This window comes from Cyprinodon tularosa, unplaced genomic scaffold (assembly GCF_016077235.1).
Source record: "Cyprinodon tularosa strain WSP-4 unplaced genomic scaffold, ASM1607723v1 ctg185, whole genome shotgun sequence".
Taxonomy (NCBI): Eukaryota; Metazoa; Chordata; class Actinopteri; order Cyprinodontiformes; family Cyprinodontidae; genus Cyprinodon; species Cyprinodon tularosa.
In genome coordinates this window covers 235,518-253,900 of record NW_024038643.1, presented here as the reverse complement: position 1 = coordinate 253,900, position 18,383 = coordinate 235,518, and the positions used below count along the sequence as shown (strand labels likewise).

General features: G+C 38.6%; 1 protein-coding gene across 3 annotated transcripts; it reads right to left on the bottom strand.

Annotated features, from left to right (window-relative positions):
- Window positions 1-1,390: 1,390 nt before the first annotated feature.
- sncgb (synuclein, gamma b (breast cancer-specific protein 1)) lies at window positions 1,391-16,287 on the bottom strand. Of its 3 annotated transcripts, XM_038282576.1 has the most exons (6): window positions 15,958-16,287; window positions 11,335-11,376; window positions 8,797-8,924; window positions 5,683-5,700; window positions 2,709-2,750; window positions 1,391-1,505 (listed from the first exon to the last, which is right to left on the bottom strand). In XM_038282576.1, exons 1-6 carry the CDS (start codon window positions 16,076-16,078, stop codon window positions 1,497-1,499), a joined length of 360 nt encoding a protein of 119 aa, XP_038138504.1. In that variant the 5' UTR covers window positions 16,079-16,287; the 3' UTR covers window positions 1,391-1,496. The 3 variants fall into 3 exon arrangements, with proteins under 3 accessions (XP_038138504.1, XP_038138506.1, XP_038138505.1); XM_038282578.1 differs by lacking the exon at window positions 5,683-5,700 and having other exon boundaries at window positions 8,806-8,924; XM_038282577.1 differs by lacking the exon at window positions 5,683-5,700 and having other exon boundaries at window positions 15,958-16,283.
- Between the last annotated feature and the right edge of the window lie 2,096 nt (window positions 16,288-18,383).

Sequence of the window (18,383 nt, the reverse complement as noted above, 5' to 3'; positions counted from 1 at the left end):
ACGTGAAGCTTAGAAAATCCTGACCCCGATTTAATTCCTTTGGAAAAAATGATCCAAGTTGATTCTTCCCCTCAAACAGTCAGGATTGAGGTAATATGAGGGTTTTTTGTTTTAATAAAAAGGTCAAATTTACATTGAAACTATTTTATTTTGAATAAATATTGAATGACATGCCAGCACCAAGCTGATACCGGATCCAGTAACTCCTTTTTTAATTATTTTTTATTAATTTTGATGCATGAAATTTTAATTGTTTTGGAAAGAAAAAAGTCTAGACACAATTATCATTGGTTTAAATTCTCAAGTAGAAACCAAACGGACTTCTCATGTTTTCAGAAGATGTTAAACTTCTGATCCAACAGACATCTTCGGTTCTAATGCTGTCATCTAAGCTGCAGTCAGAAGACCAAAGGCGGCCCAGTTCAGTTCAATATTTGGGTCATTGGTGCTGGAAGGCCCGAACTTGTCACCTAACGATGCCAACATGTGAGCTGTTGTGGTCATAGGTTTCAAGCTGGGAATGATCATAAAACAGCTTAAGGTGACCAGTCAAAGTTTTTCACCAGCCACCTTGAGCTCCAGAGGCTTTTGTTTATGCGCAAGTTTTCATTGAAATATTATTTTTTAAATTGTCCAAAGTTGCAGGGAAGCTTCCTCTTCACCCAAATCTAACCAGTAAACCAAAATCTGATTGTGGAACGCTCAAAGATCTTTCCTCTTACCCACACTTTGCAGACACAAACACTTCACGGCATGGACAGGCGTCGGAAAATGCTCATGCATAAAATCACGTTGCACTTTGACCACTTCTACTGCGCTAACCCTGTTCCTAAATGCTGAAGCAAACATATACACACAAAGCTGCACTTTGCAACACAGAACAGCCATTCTATAGAGAACACAGTGGGGAACATCTGCTCATGCATTCTACTGTCACAAACTGAAGCACACATCTTTAATGCACATATCCCTGATGACAACACATGCACACGAGCTTGAACTAAACACTTGGCCTGCAGCACACTCACACCCTCTCATCCAGCTCCTTAAGTTTCATAATGACAAATTTTTCTTCAATTAGACAGGCCTCTCTTGTAATGTCCTACAGCTACTTGTTTGCCTGGTGATTGGTCTGCTGGTATTTATGGTATGTATTGTTTGTGAGTGTGTCATGCTGGCACATTATTCCAGTTAGTCTCTCTCTGTGTTTGGGTAAGGGCGTTTGAAATTTCTCCGTCGGGTGGCAACAACAACAAGGGTTTATCTACACGAACACACAGGTGAGGCCAGGGTGCAACGAGGGAAGCAGAGGGAAAGCTACAGGGAACTAGACGGTGAGGAGAGAGGTGGCACGGGTAAGCCGAGGTGTTGCGTCTGGAAGAGTCTGTTCTGGTTTTGGTTCCGAAAAGTCACAAAAAAAAAATGTTGCTGAACAGCTGGAGTCTGGTACGGCGAGGCGAGGAGGGCGAGGGGAAGCTGAAGGGTCCTGAAGAAGACTAGTAGCCCTAAAAAAGAAGAGATGTGGAATGAGAATGACAGAATCAATCGTGGTTAATGACAGACATATGTAGAGCTTTACCTGACACCTATCATTGGATTAGATTAGGTGTTGGAACATGTAGTAAACATATACAAAAGCATATTTATTTTCTTTTTTGTGTGATTCTTCAAAGAAATACAGAGATAAAGAGATGTTACAATTCTTGATTTCAAAATCATTTGAATGTCTAAAAATAAATATCTAAAAATATTTCTTTCCTGGCTTATTTTTATTAGATACTTTTCCTCTAGTTGAGCGTGGTCCAATCGTTAACATAAAAAAGCTGTTTTACATGGTTTTTGTTGGTTCTTGTGAACTATTCCGGAACTAAGAACTGTTTGATTTTAATAAACCTAAACTTAACTGTAGGAATCTCTATACACCTGTACATTCAATAATTAATGAGACTCATATCAGGATGGTTTCACTACCATATTTAACAGTTGGTTCCATCTAATGAGCTACATCTTGTGATTGTTATAAATTATTCTTAATTTCCGTGTGTCATATAAGCTTTTCTTAGAATGAATTTGGCTTTTCCATGCTGAAGGTGAAGTTATTTACATGTAGAGCACGGGTTTCTCTTTGCAGAATTACATAATAGTGCTCCAGTAATTGTGTATTATGGCAAACTCATTACTTTATTAGTTTGTTCACTAAAAAGCCTGTGTATTTTACTTTCACCGTTGTGGGATTTCTTCCTGAAGTTTGAGGGGGGGGGGGGGGGGGGGGGGGGGACACATTCCTGTAACATCCATACATACCGCTGATAAAACAGTGACCTTTAGACCTGCAGTGTTTTATAAGTGCATTAAAAAAATAAAACCTACTAGACCAACTCTCCTTTTTAGATTTTTCACTGTGTTCCTGCATCAGCCCAGTTGTGCTGTGATCCTCATAAAGACACATATCAGCAGTTGTAATCACTCTAAAAGAAATATAACTTCTACTACCAACTCAAATCGACGTCAAGTGTTGTTTTTTTGCAGGTTTTGCCTCAGCAGGTTAAAACCATCTGCAAACTGAACCTTTGCGTCACAGAAGTTTACAATTACAAAGGAAAGAAGTATATATTTAATCTATAAATGTATCTACTTCCCATACAGGACTTCCTGTTTAAGTTGTTGCTCATACTTGGCCGTCAGATAATATCCTCCTGTTTTCCTACCTCTTCTCCTTCGCCACCTTGCTCCATCCCTCCGTACTCTCCCTGTGGAAAAGAAAAAAGGAAAACGGTTTCAAAAAGATACAGGAAAACCGCTTCATTATTAATATTATTATTATCTGCTTTGATGAAAGAATAGGTTAATGGCAGGTCAGAGTCTTGTCAGCATCACCAGGTGTTTAACTTCGACATGCTTGGAGGATCAAATCAGCGGTAAAGAATGATAGGTTAAAAGATGTGTAAGCAATAAGCCATATTTTTTAGTTTATGATGTAAAGCCTAAGTGGGGTATAATTGGTAGAAATGATTTACAGCGTTGAGGTCAATCACGGCCGTATCTTTTATGTTTGACAGGAGATACAGGATTATAAATGACAGATTTAGCATCATCTAGTAAACTTACATCAGAGTGAGCAGCAGAAAGGAAGCTGAAAGAAGCTGCGTCTTGCAAACATATTTACAGGTGCTGGTCATAAAATTAGAATATCATGAAAAAGTAGATTGATTTCAGTAATTCCATTTAAAAAGTGAAACTTGTATATTATATTCATACATTACATACAAACTCATATATTTCAGATGTTTATTTTGTTTAATTTTGATGATAACAAATGACAACAAATGAAAATCTCAAATTCATCATATCAGAAAATTAGAATATTACTGAAGACCAATAAAAACAAAGGATTTATAGAAATGTTGGCCAACTGAAAAGTATGAACATGAAAAGTATGAGCATGTACAGCACTCAGTATTTAGTTGGGCCTCCTTTGGCCTGTATTACTGCAGCAATGCGGCGTGGCATGGAGTCGATCAGTCTGTGGCACTGCTCAGGTGTTATGATAGCCCAGGTTGCTCTAATAGTGGCTTTTAGCTCTTCTGAATTGTTGGGTCTGGTGTATTGCATCTTCTTCTTCACAATACCCCATAGATTTTCTATGGGGTTAAGGTCAGGAGAGTTTGCTGGCCAATTAAGAACAGGGATACCATGGTCCTTCAACCAGGTACTGGTAGCTTTGGCACTGTGTGCAGGTGCCAAGTCCTGTTGGAAAATGAAATCTGCATCTCCAAAAAGTTGGTCAGCTGCAGGAAGCATGAAGTGCTCTAAAACTTCCTGGTATGTGGCTGCGTTGACCCTGGACCTCAGAAAACACAATGGACCAACACCAGCAGATGACATGGCACCCCAAACCATCACTGACTGTGGAAACTTTACACTGGACTTCAAGCAACGTGGATGAAGTGCCTCTCTTCTTTTCCTCCAGACTCTAAGACCTTGATTTCCAAAGGAAATGCAAAATTTACTTTCATCAGAGAACATGACTTTGGACCACTCACCAGCAGTCCAGTCCTGTTTCTCTTTAGCCCAGGCAAGACGCTTCTGACGCTGTCTGTGGTTCAAGAGTGGCTTGACACAAGGAATGCGACAGCAGAAACCCATGTCTTTCATACGTCTGTGTGTGGTGGTTCTTGAAGCACTCACTCCAGCTGCAGTCCACTCTTTGTGAATCTCCCCCACATTTTTGAATGGGTTTTGTTTCACAATCCTCTCCAGGGTGCGGTTATCTCTCTTGCTTGTACACTTTTTTCGACCACATCTTTTCCTTCCCTTCGCCTCTCTATTAATGTGCTTGGACACTGAGCTCTGTGAACAGCCAGCCTCTTTAGCGATGACCTTTTGTGTCTTGCCCTCCTTGTGCAAGGTGTCGATGGTCGTCTTTTGGACAACTGTCAAGTCAGCAGTCTTCCTCATGATGGTGTAGCCTATAGAACTAGACTGAAAGACCATTTAAAGGCTTTTGCAGGTGGTTTGAGTTAATTAGCTGATTAGAGTGTGGCACCAGGGGCCATCAATTTTGAACCTTTTCACAATATTCTAATTTTCTGATATGATGAATTTGAGATTTTCATTTGTTGTCATTTGTAATCATCAAAATTAAACAAAATAAACATCTGAAATATATGAGTTTGTATGTAATGTATGAATATAATATACAAGTTTCACTTTTTAAATGGAATTACTGAAATCCATCTACTTTTTCATGATATTCTAATTTTATGACCAGCACCTGTATATGCCCAAAAGGAAACTATGCAGGTTTCTTCTGCCTCTCTACACATAAGAATCTAAGTTTTTACTTTGCAAAACTTTCGCTGTGTTTTACCTGGCAAGTCTTTTAGGGTGTATTGTTAGTTAAGGGTTTTGTGGGCCAGAGAAAAACATTTTTCTATGATTGCTGTGTCACAATCATGGATGTGAAAATGGTATCTTAAAGCTACAGTGGAGGATTTTCGCTACTTTTTGAAGAGACCCACCCTCTCCACTTAAAAATAAAATGCACTTGCACAACCCTGTACCCACTCCCGAGAGGGAACACCTATTAAATGTGTCTGAGAGCATGCATGAGCCCATTCTCCTCAAGCACGCTGTGTTTAAAAGTTAAGTGAAAATGGGGACGAGCACGTGGGACGGCCTTATGTAAATATATCACCAGAATGATTGACAATTAGAAGGACCACTTATTTTGATGATCCCTGTGGAAAAAGAACATCCTCCACTATAACTTTAAGGCATTAAAAAAAAAAGCTTTCTTCTTATAGGTCTTCCAATATAGCCAGATATCAATCTATGACATATAGTTGTCCATTTAGGAGGTTCTTCCACCAGAGCTACGCATCGCTGATGCTCCTCCAGAGTAACATGGGTCATTCCCTTTCTCCCTGATAAATCCTCCTAATGTAGGTTGATATTTAGGTCTTGGTAGGTTTGATTATTCTTTTGGGTCTCCTTTCATCCCTTCTGATGCTCACCTTTGTTGCTGAAAGCCAGTTATAAACTGTGGATATAAAATGCATTATATAATAAATCAAACCCATTTCAATGTATCAAGCAGCTGGCATGTTCCATGCAGAGCATTCCCTCCCTACCACCAAAAATGGTACATCTAAGACCCCCACACTGCTTTACAATAGGTACCTCGTATATTGGCTCCTCCTATCCAGGAAAGACAAATGAGACACAAACAGCATAAAGAAACAAAAAACAAACAAATAAACTATGAAACAAACACAGCACCAACAGATGGTTGTCATCTCACCCTTTCACCATTTTTACTTCCTCCGTATTTGCACCCAGATTTTTGTGTCATTTGTCTTGCAGTGTTTTCATCTGTTCTCACCTTTGGGATGCACTGTACATTTATTTTAAGCCCTCTATTACTATAGAAATAGGTTGTTGGATGTGGAATCTCTTTAGAATATGTTAAATAATTTGCACTGTCAATTTGTCTGTACTATATGAATGGCGGAACACAAACTGATCTGGTTTATGAGTGTCTCCAAACTCTTCATTTATCCATAAGGGTGTCCTCCAGGGGTCCATAGTTGCATCCTGTTTTTTCTACTAGCTATACAAGTTATGTTTCACTGTAAGTGGACAATACTTCAATCGCTGCAGATAACATCTGTCCCTTTGATTATCAGAGACCTGCCTACAAATATATGGAAAAGTTTAAGAAAATGTCTTTAACTCAAGGCTGATTGGAGTTTTTAATTAAATATTTTAATGTCTTTTATATATCTTTTATTGTGAGCATAAGACTAACAGAAGCATTTCTGTCATTAACCCATACAGGGACATTTTGAACATGTATGTTTGAAAAATGATTGGTACAGTGTTGGTACAGTGTTTCTGCATTATTTGTTTGGATGAAGGCATTCTATCTACGATTGTTAATTGAAACACCTGTAAATTCCTCTTGAGAAATTACAAAATCCAGAAAAAGTCTTTCTGGAACCACTCACCAGCAGCTATAAATTTAGACCAGACAGTGGTGAAAAAGCTTTTCACTTATTGTAAAAAGTTTAAGTGCTGTCGTCAATTTTGCTTTTTGTTTTATGGTATCTGTTTCAACTGGTTTTAAAGCAAAACTGTAACTTTTAGCAAGTGTTTGTTACAACGTTGTATAAATAAATGGCCTCCCTGCGTGTTTTGTATTATGATAGTTGACTGGACCGGCAGACTTAGAAGCCATGGAATAACTAATAGATTAGACTAGTAGATCTAAAGCGTAGGTCACCTTCACCCCTTTAGATTAAATCCTTAATAAGAGAACCTAAAATATGTCGGTTCATGTCTGTTTTGTTGCATAACAACAAGTTTAAACTTATTTAGATCTCCTGTTCAAGGGGAGCTCAGACAGCTGTAAAGCAGTGATCTGGGTCCCATGACATAGGCAAGTTTTTGAGGAGGGGAGCCAAAACAGAGCATCAATATGCACCAAGTGCTGGATATACACCTGAAAAATGTATTTATATATTTCAAATTAATCTGATAATTGGTTCAGAACTTATACAATGTTGCTTTATTGTGGACATTTTTTGCTACCTTCTCAACCCAGATTACATCATAAATGACATTTAAGACTTGGTTTATATTTTATAAAAAAAAAAAAAGAAAAAAAAAAAAGAAATCTGCTTATAGTCAAGAGTTAAGATGATGTTAATTTGACTCCAGTGGAAATCCTTGAACAGGGAATCCTTTAGTTGTTTTGGTTTGATGATCGCTCATAATCATGTCATTGGGTTATATTTCATAAGAGCTAACTGTCCCAAACAGGGATCAGAGTAACAATCAATGATTATATAAAATGAACGTTTAAGACGAAGAAGTATATTTGACAAATATAAAATCTAAAAAGTAGAAGGGAAGAAGAAGGGAAGGGGTGAATTGATCGAAAGCACACAAACAACACAAGAGACAAAAGCAGTGACACAACAAGAAACCAAAAAACCCTCTCACAATCAAGTGCAAAGGTCGTAAGAGTTTAATATGAAAAAAATGAACAGATAAATTTATAGAAAACAGCAGGAAGTATGATCAGACTTCAGAAGTTGCTGAAGACACTTTGATTATAACTTTAACTTTATTATTGAACACCTTTGAGATGGAGAAAAAAACGATTAATGACCAAAATATATATATATTCACATGTGTTGTGAATTGGCGCTATATAAATAAACTGAATTGAAATTATATTTTGTATCATTAGATAAACACATTTCCTCCTGCTTCATGAATAACAAGCAAATTCCCATTATGATTGAATATCTCGATAAAATCTGAAGTTTCTATAAGTGTTATAGGATGAGGAAAGGTAGATGAAAACTTAGATAATGGTCTAATCACAGCTCCCCCTTTATAAATCTAATTATCATCATACTTTTTTCATAGCTCTGATTTAATTTTTTCAAAAACAAAAGCCTGAAGATTGTTAATTATTTGAATTACCAATAGGTAACAGCTATTACAAATTAACCTCAGGACACTTAATTTTACTGCACTTCCATACCATATATATTTGAGTTCATTTTCTATTTTGCACAATATTGTTCTTACTCATTTATGTTTCAAAAAAGTAGTTAATGTTGCAAACTTAGGCTCTATTCTGTATTTCTATTTATTAACTGGTGTTACTATATTTCTATTTTTAATTCTCTTTTCATCAGTGCGGAGAGCAAATAGGAATTTTATTGTACAGGAGGATGTTTTTTTTTTTTTTTTTTTTTTTTTACAGTGCGTAGAACAATAAAGCTATTGATGTATTTACACACAGAGTTAAATATATTGCATCCATGAACTCACAAAAAATGTGTTTGATTTTGGTTTACAGAATGAAAAAACCCTAAATCCATATATGGCATTCGATTCTGCAGGCTATTGTTTTCCCTGCTATTTATGTCTGCTAACAAATGCTTTCCTTCAACTCAGCTTTCCTTTAATATGCTTGGATCTAGCGTTCTGTGAAAGTTTTCTTTTAAGAATGACCTGGCATACCCTCTACTGAGGATCCAAGTAACTCTCTGCTGGGTAACTGTCTTCTTTATGATTATGTAGGCCATAAGGTAATAAAAATATGTTTGTGAAGGAAATGGCTTCATCTAGTGGCTAAGTACTAAACAGCAGCTCATAATCAACCTAGTAGGTTTCTTCAAACTGATCAGCTCATGGCATAATCTCAAGTTGCTGTTGTGCAGTCTTGAAGAACCCCCCCTATAAAATGACCTATGTGTTGTTATCATAGTAACTGACCTGACTGACCATCCCGGTTGATGCAGCGACGTTCTCAACCCCTTCGACGGTTGCCTGAGACACCTCGTTGGCTCCGGCCACTGCTGTGTCTCCGACGATGTTGGCCTGGTCCATGGTCCTGTTGGCCACTAACAGAGAGAAACACAACAGAGATCAGAGCACCCTGAAGATGTCCAACTAACAAGCAGAAAACAAGCACTTATTTTCAACTGTTAGCTATATTCATGCTGAAACACGTTCTAGACCTCTTCATCTTTACATTATATACTGTGGAGTCAAGAAGCTGAGACAGAGGCGTTTCTTGCAAGAAATAATGTTCAAATTTAAGTAACGTCCTCAGACGGTGAGATTGGGCTCTGACTGGCCAAAGCTCAGTACATACATTTGTACCTTACAAAAATCCCAACACACACTCCCCCCAGGGGAACCAACCCACCCTGTGCATAAAGAACTTTCTCACACTTGAACATTCAGAGGAAAAACAACTTGAGTTCATCAAGACCATTCACTGTTAGTTTAATATATCTTTCACTGGACAGATGGATCTACTCAAAACAACAGTCCTCCCCTTCATGCCATGAAGGAGAACATGTAACTCATTCTTATCTCTATCTCGAACAGAAAATCTCAAAGTTTTTTACTCCACAATACAAAAAACAAAAAGAAGAAATGCTGAAGAGAGGATCTGATGCTTAGAGAACCTGAAGCAATTCTAGTTAACTGAGGAGTTCCTCACCTGGATCCTTGGATGTCATCTTAAAAGCTGGCAAACTACTGAGAACAGTAGATCGTTTATTAGCAGCTTGATTGATCATGATCAATATTTAAAAAATAAGTGTTGAATAAAATAACATATACAGACAGATGCACTTTCCATTACCTTTCCTAACTATACAAGTTAGCTAATGGTGTCCTTAATTATCTTTCCACATTTAAAACAAACTAGATTTGATTATTATTGACTCAGCTTATTTCTTTTTATATCAAGTCAATAATTTAAAGTTTAATGGAAAAGGGGTGGTTGTCCTAATTTAATAATTATTGGCAGCTCATATGGAGTTAGGCAACAGGCTCCAGAATGCCTCGGAAGTAATGAAGCATAGGTTCCCATCTAGATGCAGTAAAAGCAGGACGTTTCTCCCTGTATTCCTGTTTTTTTATTCTAAACACTCATTTCTCTTACTTTACACATGGAGCTGCTGTGAACTTCATAGACCTTTAAAGCTTGCAGATGGACACTGCAATAGGGAAAATGTGTATCTTGACTTTAATGTTAATCCTGAACTGTTCTGCAAGGTTTCCTATTTTTCTATCCATTGTATAAACCTGTGTTTCAATCAACAGTGCAGTCTCGTAAATGTCATGCTTCATCATGGCAGCTATGCTTAAAGGAACATACAGTAAAGCTTCTTAGAAATGTTTGGCTGGAGCTCTCACCTTTGCTTTCTTTGGTCCATGTTCAGTGAGCTGCAAACAATGCAGCATGTTTGCTCCACTTTAATAGACTAAATGGAGATAAAAATACTAAAGGCAAATTTGATATGAATTATGGTTAAATCCACCTTAATTCATAAAAAGAAAAACTTTTATTGATCCCAAAGAGGAAAATAATTCTGTTGCAACAACTGTGTTTTTGTTCTGAAGAGATATTTACCTCCTCAAACACCTTGACTTCATCTCCCATGAAGGTAATGGTGTTTCACCTGTTACCCTTCCTTCTGCAATCTATGTCTAAAGCGAAATAATCTTCCTTGTGTTATTTACACTTGGGCTCCCAAAAAGTGCTTAACCAATAAACTAAAAATAAATAAACAAATAACAAAAGAACTGCAGTGCAAGGACAGCCTTTGTGAAGTACAATAGATCAGCCCAGGCTGTTGTAAAATATGCAATAGATAACTTCTGTTTCCCTCTTCTATTATTTACATTTGATCATATATAATATATACCACATTCATGTCTGCAGGTGTAGTGGTATAAAATTACAGCATAGCTCTGTGATAGTGGAATTCATGCATTTGTGCTTCACTTTAAAAGTTGGCAAGTTTTGCCTTTAAGGTTTTCAAACCTTCTAATGAGTGATTGGAAATATTCAGGGAGAAGAAAAAGCCATCTGGAATTTATAATTGCCTAATTAATCACCATCTTCTGTTCAAACAGCCTCTTATTTGGGATTTACCACCTTTCAAATCAAGTGTTTTTACAAAGTGGACACATGTATGTTGGTATGAAAGCAGTCAGAGCATCCTTTTTCATCAAAGCTTATGTTGAATTTTGTAAAATATTGTTTTGTCCGAATGTAGACAGCAAAAACAGGCATGAGAGCGAACAGCTTCAGAATGCCAGCTTTAGTCTTTCACTGAGAGACACAACCGACATATGGTGCCATATTGTATTTTGATGCTTCAATTTTTTCTCTGTAACATAACCTGAGAAAATTATCAATTGTTATTGCATTTACATAGTTGATAAAAATATCTTTAAACTTTAACTGGCATCTGGAGGTCGGTGCTAGCCAGTAAAGGGCACTTTTCTTACCTGTGTTTACCGATGACACAACACCTTCCCTTGTCTTGTTCCCTGCAGACAAAAGAAAACAAAAATTACAGCCCTCTATAAAACTTCATTCTGTGAGAAAATTCACATTTCACAATTTCTTATTGATTTTCTTCAAAGAAGAAATGTTTTCCAACTTCTTTTTTTTTTTCAACTTCTATTCTTTAACAAAACAGGCAAAAGACTTTCACCTAAACAATGAGCTTTTATTTGGGGTTTGCTTGTAAAATAATAGGAGGATTGAGTGAAATACGAGTTTTGAAAAGGCATTTCAACATTTTTAAACCATTTCACTCACACATCTTGTAGTGTTTTATTATAGTTATTGTGATAGACCAGTACAAAGTGGTATCTGTGACAGGGGAGGAAAAACTGCTATTACCGTCTTTTCACGACCATAAGGCGCACCGTACTAAAAGGCACATTCTCAGTTATGTGTGCCATTACTGTATTTAACACACACATAAGGCACACCGGAAAATAGGACGCGGGTTTTATATACAGGTACATATCATCTACTACGTTTAAATACCTCTACTGCGTATTTAAAAATAGAGCGGGAGCAAAACTGAGTATGATTGTGCTTTATTCAAGTATTTATTACAAAGTATTAATCAAACCCATCAAAGTCATCATCCTCTGTTTCTGAATTAAACAGCTGCGCTAAATCAGACATGCCAATTTCCCCTTCTTCGCTGTCAGAGTCACTTTCCGTGCCGGGCGACTCCTCGGAAATGATGCCGGCTTTTGCGAAAGCTCGAACAGCAGACACGTTAGCCCAAGCATCAACAATCCATCCGCAAACTGTGGCATAACTTGCCCGGTGCTGCCTTCCACTTTTTGTGAAACTGTGGTCTCCGTCTGTCATCCATCGCTCCCACGCCGCTCGCAGCCTTACTTTGAACGGCCGGTTCACACCGATGTGGAGCGGTTGAAGTTCCTTTGTCAGACCTCCCGGAATAACAGCGAGCACAGCGTTCATTTGTTTCACCTTTTTTTCACATTAAGTGAACTATGAATTAAGTTAATATTTATTCTGATCTGACAAGATCAGATGCAGCAATTGAGTTGATCTATTCCCACTATCATTGCATACATGGGAGAAGAAGACCTGTCAGCCAGGCCAACAATTCCCTTCAACGACCCCCCTTTCTGAGACTTAGACAGGTTTGGGGCATTGCAGACTAACAAAAGAAGCTGAATGACCCCCACTCCAAAGGGGTGGTTCAGTTCGTCAGTTTGCATGTTTTCTAAACAAAAACAAGGCTTTGATGGGCTAGATTATACAACCTCGAACTCAACGCTATTCCTAACATTTGGAAGTGAAAAAGCTTCCTGGATAGGAAGCGTAAGCGTTTTCGGAATGATCTGACAAGATCACCTTTTTCCTCATTTGCTGCATCCCTAAGATTGCCTTCAGCAACCTTCAAGCAGGACTTCTTCTATTATTTTTCCCATATTCTGTAGAGATAACCACTAATAGTTGTCCTGTTGACCCAAACTTTCAGCTGAGCTGATGGCATCTGGAGGACTTTCTCTTTACAACCCTCCAGAGATACTATGAACCTCCTGATCAATATGCAGTTTGTTCACTGATATTGTTTAATGAGCCTCTTAGATTTTTGTTGAAAATGTGTCTTTATACTTACATTATGTTCAAATCAGGTGGAGTCTGTTTGTTACTCAGGGGACCTCCTCAAGCCTTTGTTTACTCTACGTTTTATTAAGGAGTACCAGAGAAAATGGGCCTTGGTGAAATTGCACCTTTTTTTTTCCCTAAAACATTAAAACAAAAAAATTTATCATTTTCATTGCCTATGTGACAAAAAGAGTAAAGAATTAAAGAGCCATTTTTAATCAGTTATCTGTTTGCTCACCATTTTTAACCCTTTTTTCTTATGGGTGCATCATTTACTTTTAAATTACTTTAATTTATTCTTTAAAAGGGATGTATTGGACGTTCTACACTTTTTAGAAACGCTTTGATGACCTAATAAATTCCTAAACAATTAAAAACCAGCCCACTCCCCTCTCCCCAGCTCTGTGCTCACTGCAGCATGATCCCAAACAGATTAAATTCTTGCTATATAATCTACAGAAGGAAAGGATGGATGGAGGGAAATATCCACTCTAAAAGATCAGAGGCAACAGTTAAAGGAAGAGAAAATATGCAGAACAGTCAGCAGCAGTACCATCCTGAGCTCTCTCTCCCTGTGGATTGTCAGAGCAGATGCAGAACCTGTGATGGGGCTGCCTCATGCCTCCATACCACATTCTCCCTGCTGCCTGTTCCCCTTCTGACTCTCTGCACGCTCTCAGAGGTATACCATCCACGTGCCTGAGTACGAAGCAGTACCGCAGAACACCACACACACACTTCCTAGTGAAACAGATGTTTTTTTGTGTGCTCATTTTAACTAAAGGAGCCCCATGAGTGCCATGGCACACTGTCCGTCACCACAGAACAAAATGTACTGCTGACTGACTGTTCTGATCTTTTAAATTATAAAGAAGAATTAGATCTAAGGAGGAATTGGCACACTGAACACGGCAGATCAGAGCAAGACACAATCCAAACATAAATGGTCATTTAAATCTGAATAAGGTTGTTTGGATTACATGGAATATTATTGGAAATATCCATATATAACATGCAAATATTGAGCTCTAATATTTGTTTTTCCATCAGTAGATTTACTCTATATTTCTCTTAATTTATTAAAGTTGTGACAGGTCCAATAAAACATTTGAGAAAATTCTAACTAAAATATTGTATGTAACGGTCATTTGGATCTTTTATTAAAACGAAAAACAAACTTTGTCATCTTCCATGAAGACGTTGTTACTCAGTAGGAGCTCTTGCTAAGATGATGCTTCTTCTTCTGCATCCCACACTTTTTTTGTCATGCAAATACCCCAAAAAAGCTGTTAGGATCCCTTTTTTGTGTCTTTAGGTTTATTATGTTTGGTTTCTATCTTATATTTAACTTGTGCATTCGTTTACATTTTCAGCTGATGTATTAGAAAAGATTGAATTAACTGCAATTTATGGCTATTTTATAATTATGCAATGACATTTTAATAGGTTATACAGTAATACCTTAAGCAACTGTCCCACTGTTTCAATTTGCTACCTTGGTGTAAATCTAAGGAAATTAAATGGATTTTATTAAAACTTCAAGCCCTGACATCTCAGAAACACATATGTTGCATTTGATCTGCTCCACTCTGAATAGTGCAGGTGTATTAGGATTAAAGGTGTGAAGTCCACAGTGTTCTCCAGTATTCATGACAAGTGTACGCCGCCTCAAAAGTTAATGACTCAGCTAAATTAATCAGATACTGTAAGTTATACAGTCAGTTTTCACTCTGCATGTGAGTTTCTACCAGACCTTAAACAAAAGACAGAAATGCAATATGATGATGGTGCACTGCAGTAGAGACACCATGCAGAACACTGGGCTGCACTGACCCCCTTTTGAGGGGGTAATTGGATCGCAAGCAGTGGATATCTTTAAAATAGATGCTGAAGGGTTCAGCTGCAGCCAAGGCTGTACCTCTGCAGCCCGCTAGTGCTTCATACTGTCTATTTGCATACCGATGCCTGCGCACTGGACTGGAGGTGGATACAGTCATCTTCATCAGACACATTTACCCTCCTCACTTCAGCAAGCGTATCTTTTCTCAGTCTTTATACCCTTCCTGCTCTCCCAACCCTCTTTTTATCAAGTGGAATATTTTTTTTTTATATTTCTGCATGTTGGTTTAAAAAATGGATTTTGCAGACAGATTCGACCACAGCTGACAAATTCAGTTCATTTTGAAGAAAGGGCAGGATAAGATGGCGAACACCTTATTCCCCTCATCCTGCAGGCTCCTGCTTAAGGATACCACCTTGATTATAATTTTGAAGTCCCAATTTAACATAAGATAAGATGCAGAAGGAAAGGACTGCGGCCATCAAATAAGACTACCTCTTAACCCTCTGATTCACCGTCCCTCTTTCCTATCTCCCCTCCCCTCCTCTCTGATGGTAACCTTGAGATGTGACGCAGTCTCTGCTGGAGCTAAAATTAAAAGCACAGGAAACGGCAGCAAGATCGGGCAAGAATGGTTGCAATTAATTTTTCTTTTTCTGCAAAACCTGTTTAAATTATCAATAGTTTTGTAGGATAGCCTAATAAAGCAACATTCAGTTACACGTTTAATATCTTCCCACCGTCTCACTTGATTGATTGTAAATTCTGGTGATGTAGTAAAAGCCAGTAGCACTGTCCCAGGACTCCTCTGTATCTGCTTTTCTTTTTCTCATATCCTTTTTTAATTTTCTGTTTCTATGTAACCCACCAGTTTTCCTGCTACAGCCTCTTTACCCTATCTGATTGTTTCATCGTCACTTTTTGAATCCCCACACCCTGTGTCCTGCACCAGTCCTGCAGCAGTATCCTGACAGTGCTCATTTCTGCTACCTCCTACCTACTCCTCCCTCGTTTCTATCCACATAGAAAACCAATGTAAGAAAAAATGCTTAAAACGATTGCAGATCAAACCAATAATCGAACCCTTCAACTTCTCTAAAAGGTATTTGTTTTCCATGGTACATACCTACATACATCACCCCTTCTTTGGTTTTGGCTGCTGCCTCCTCCATCCCTGCTTTGGTCTTCTCTGCAGCAGCTACCACTCCCTCCTTGGCCATAGAGAACCCTTTCATAAATACATCCATGGTGGGCAATGAATTGGCTGGGGTCCCCTGCTCAGAACAGGCCTGGCTAGTGCTTACAGTGAGCGTGCGGAAGAGATGATAATGATGGTGATGATGTGGGATGTCAGAGAGTGTGCGCGTGCCTTTTTTTCTTTTTAGCTCCTCCTCTTGTTGGTGCTACAGCAGAGCTCTAAACGCAGTGCACAGCAAGGCCACAGCATGCAGACTGAAAATGAGAGGGGAGGAGGAGAGAGCCAATATGGAGATGGAGAAAAGAGGAGGAGGAGGAGAGACGGCTGGATGCTGCAGCATTTTCTCCATGCAGCATCCCCACCCCTACAACCACCTCTCATTCCTTATTTTCAAGTTATGATCAGCTTAGCCTCTAAAGCTCAATATTGACTGACTTGTCTGGATGCAAAGCCACATATTACATAACAGCCAACCAGCTGACATTTTGTCATGTAATCTTAACACGTGATGTCACTTCCTCCCTTTTGCTCATCAGTGTTTGCTCTGCATAATTCTGGTCCATCACCAACCTTAGTGGAGCAAGTTACATTTGATTTATATATATAAAAAAAAAAGTACCCAAAGACGTTTTTCTTGTTGTGAAGGAATCAAGAAGTGCTTCGTCATCTCCACCTGAATGAGTCACAGCCACCTTTCTCCTCCTCTTCCCCCTCCTTCATCTGTCTCACACCGACATACTGACTCGACAGCATTGCAGCTCTGAGAGGACACTGATCCAACTGATCAGGTTTTGTGTCATCGGATTTGAAGATTGAGTGACAAAAGGAAGAATGTATCTGTTACACAATGGAACCTCCTGCTGAGTCTGAGCGTTTTATGAAATTACTATTTAATGTTGATTAAAATGACAGCTGTGATATTTGTGACCACATTGTTTTTAAACACGTCATCGTGACACAGCATTGTAGCAGAAATCAGCCTCCTTCGGAAAACCCAGTAGACAACAAAACCACACAAAACAATTTACATAACTAAACTACATAAATACATGGTTACCCTAATATAACACATTGTGTTTTGCCAAGTCAGTACCTTTTAGCACTGCCTTTTACTACAGTTACAGCTACAAGTCCTCGGGACACACCTAAAAACTAAAATACTGAAATGCAGTCAGACTAGATGGAGTGAAAATGACCTTTTTAGGTCTTGCTGTCATGATCTTAGCACTGATGACTGGATTATTGACTTGATTCTTCCACCTGCTTAGCTCCGCCTAGTTTTCATTATCACTCATCTGAACCACCTGTTCCAGTTCCTATTTAAACTGCTTGGTTCCAGCCATTAGTGCAAGATTACTCGAGCCGTAGATGAGAGTTCTCAAGTGTACACCAGTGTGATTATTTTGATTGCCTTTCCCTGACTAGTTTCTGCTCCTGTAATGCTAAGCCTACCTGCCCCTGTTCTGATCTTTTTGTCTGATTTGTCTTGGGACTCCAATTGAATTCTGGCTGCTAACAACGTTGGATCTGTCTCCCGAACCCGACTTGGATTTCCCTTCAGTGTCTCTTCTGATCTCTGATCTTCTGGCCTGGACTTCTGCTTACTCATTGATGCCGGCTACCAATTCTCTTTTTGGATTCTTCTAATCTTCCTTGTCAGCTGACCTCTGCTCGTCGGTCTGCTCTACAGCACCTTTGGCTTCTACTCCTGGAACTTTCTGGGCGGCTTCCGCCGCATGCTGGATTCTATTCCTTCCTCTGGGTTTGGACTGACTTAATAACCAGGTTAATAACTCAAATGCTTGCTATAATTTCCTGTCAGATTTACGTGGTCACTAACCTGTGTTACTCCCTCTACAGAGATTCCGAGACGCAGAACTCTGAGCATTTAATGAATGCTTTTTATGAATCACTTCAGTCTGTCTGCCTAAATTCTGGGTCCAATGTTCTGAGTCTTGACACTTGCTACAGAATTATTCTTTGCTTTATGTCTGGACTTTGACTGCTCAACTCTAACTCAGAAATACACTTTAACCTAAACTGTTCCATTGTAACTGTGGCTAAATATTTAGGGATGTTTTCCTGCCTTTAGCTGGTTTTCTTCTATCATCTTTGTTCAGCAGAAGAGATGCATCCCCACAGCATAATGCTGCCATCATCTTTCACACTACGGATGATGTTTTCTGGGTGTTTTTTTCCCGCCCCAGGTTTTTAATCCAGTTCATAAAGTTCAGTTGTAGTCTGACCAGATCTGCTTTTTGCAGCTTTTGAAAGTGACTTCTTATGACTCTCTCTCAGCAACTACTTTATTTTTGCCTCCTCTTCCACAAGGGCAACATTTGTGGTAGCCAATG

Excerpts from the sequence above, each read along its gene's own strand:
- sncgb (XM_038282576.1), bottom strand. The coding sequence starts at position 16,078 with ATGGATGTATTTATGAAAGGGTTCTCTATGGCCAAGGAGGGAGTGGTA. Across the intron at positions 11,377-15,957 it reads AGAAGGGGTGATGTATGTAG|GGAACAAGACAAGGGAAGGT; the intron begins GTATGTACCATG and ends TTTTGTCTGCAG. Across the intron at positions 8,925-11,334 it reads TGTGTCATCGGTAAACACAG|TGGCCAACAGGACCATGGAC; the intron begins GTAAGAAAAGTG and ends TCTCTCTGTTAG.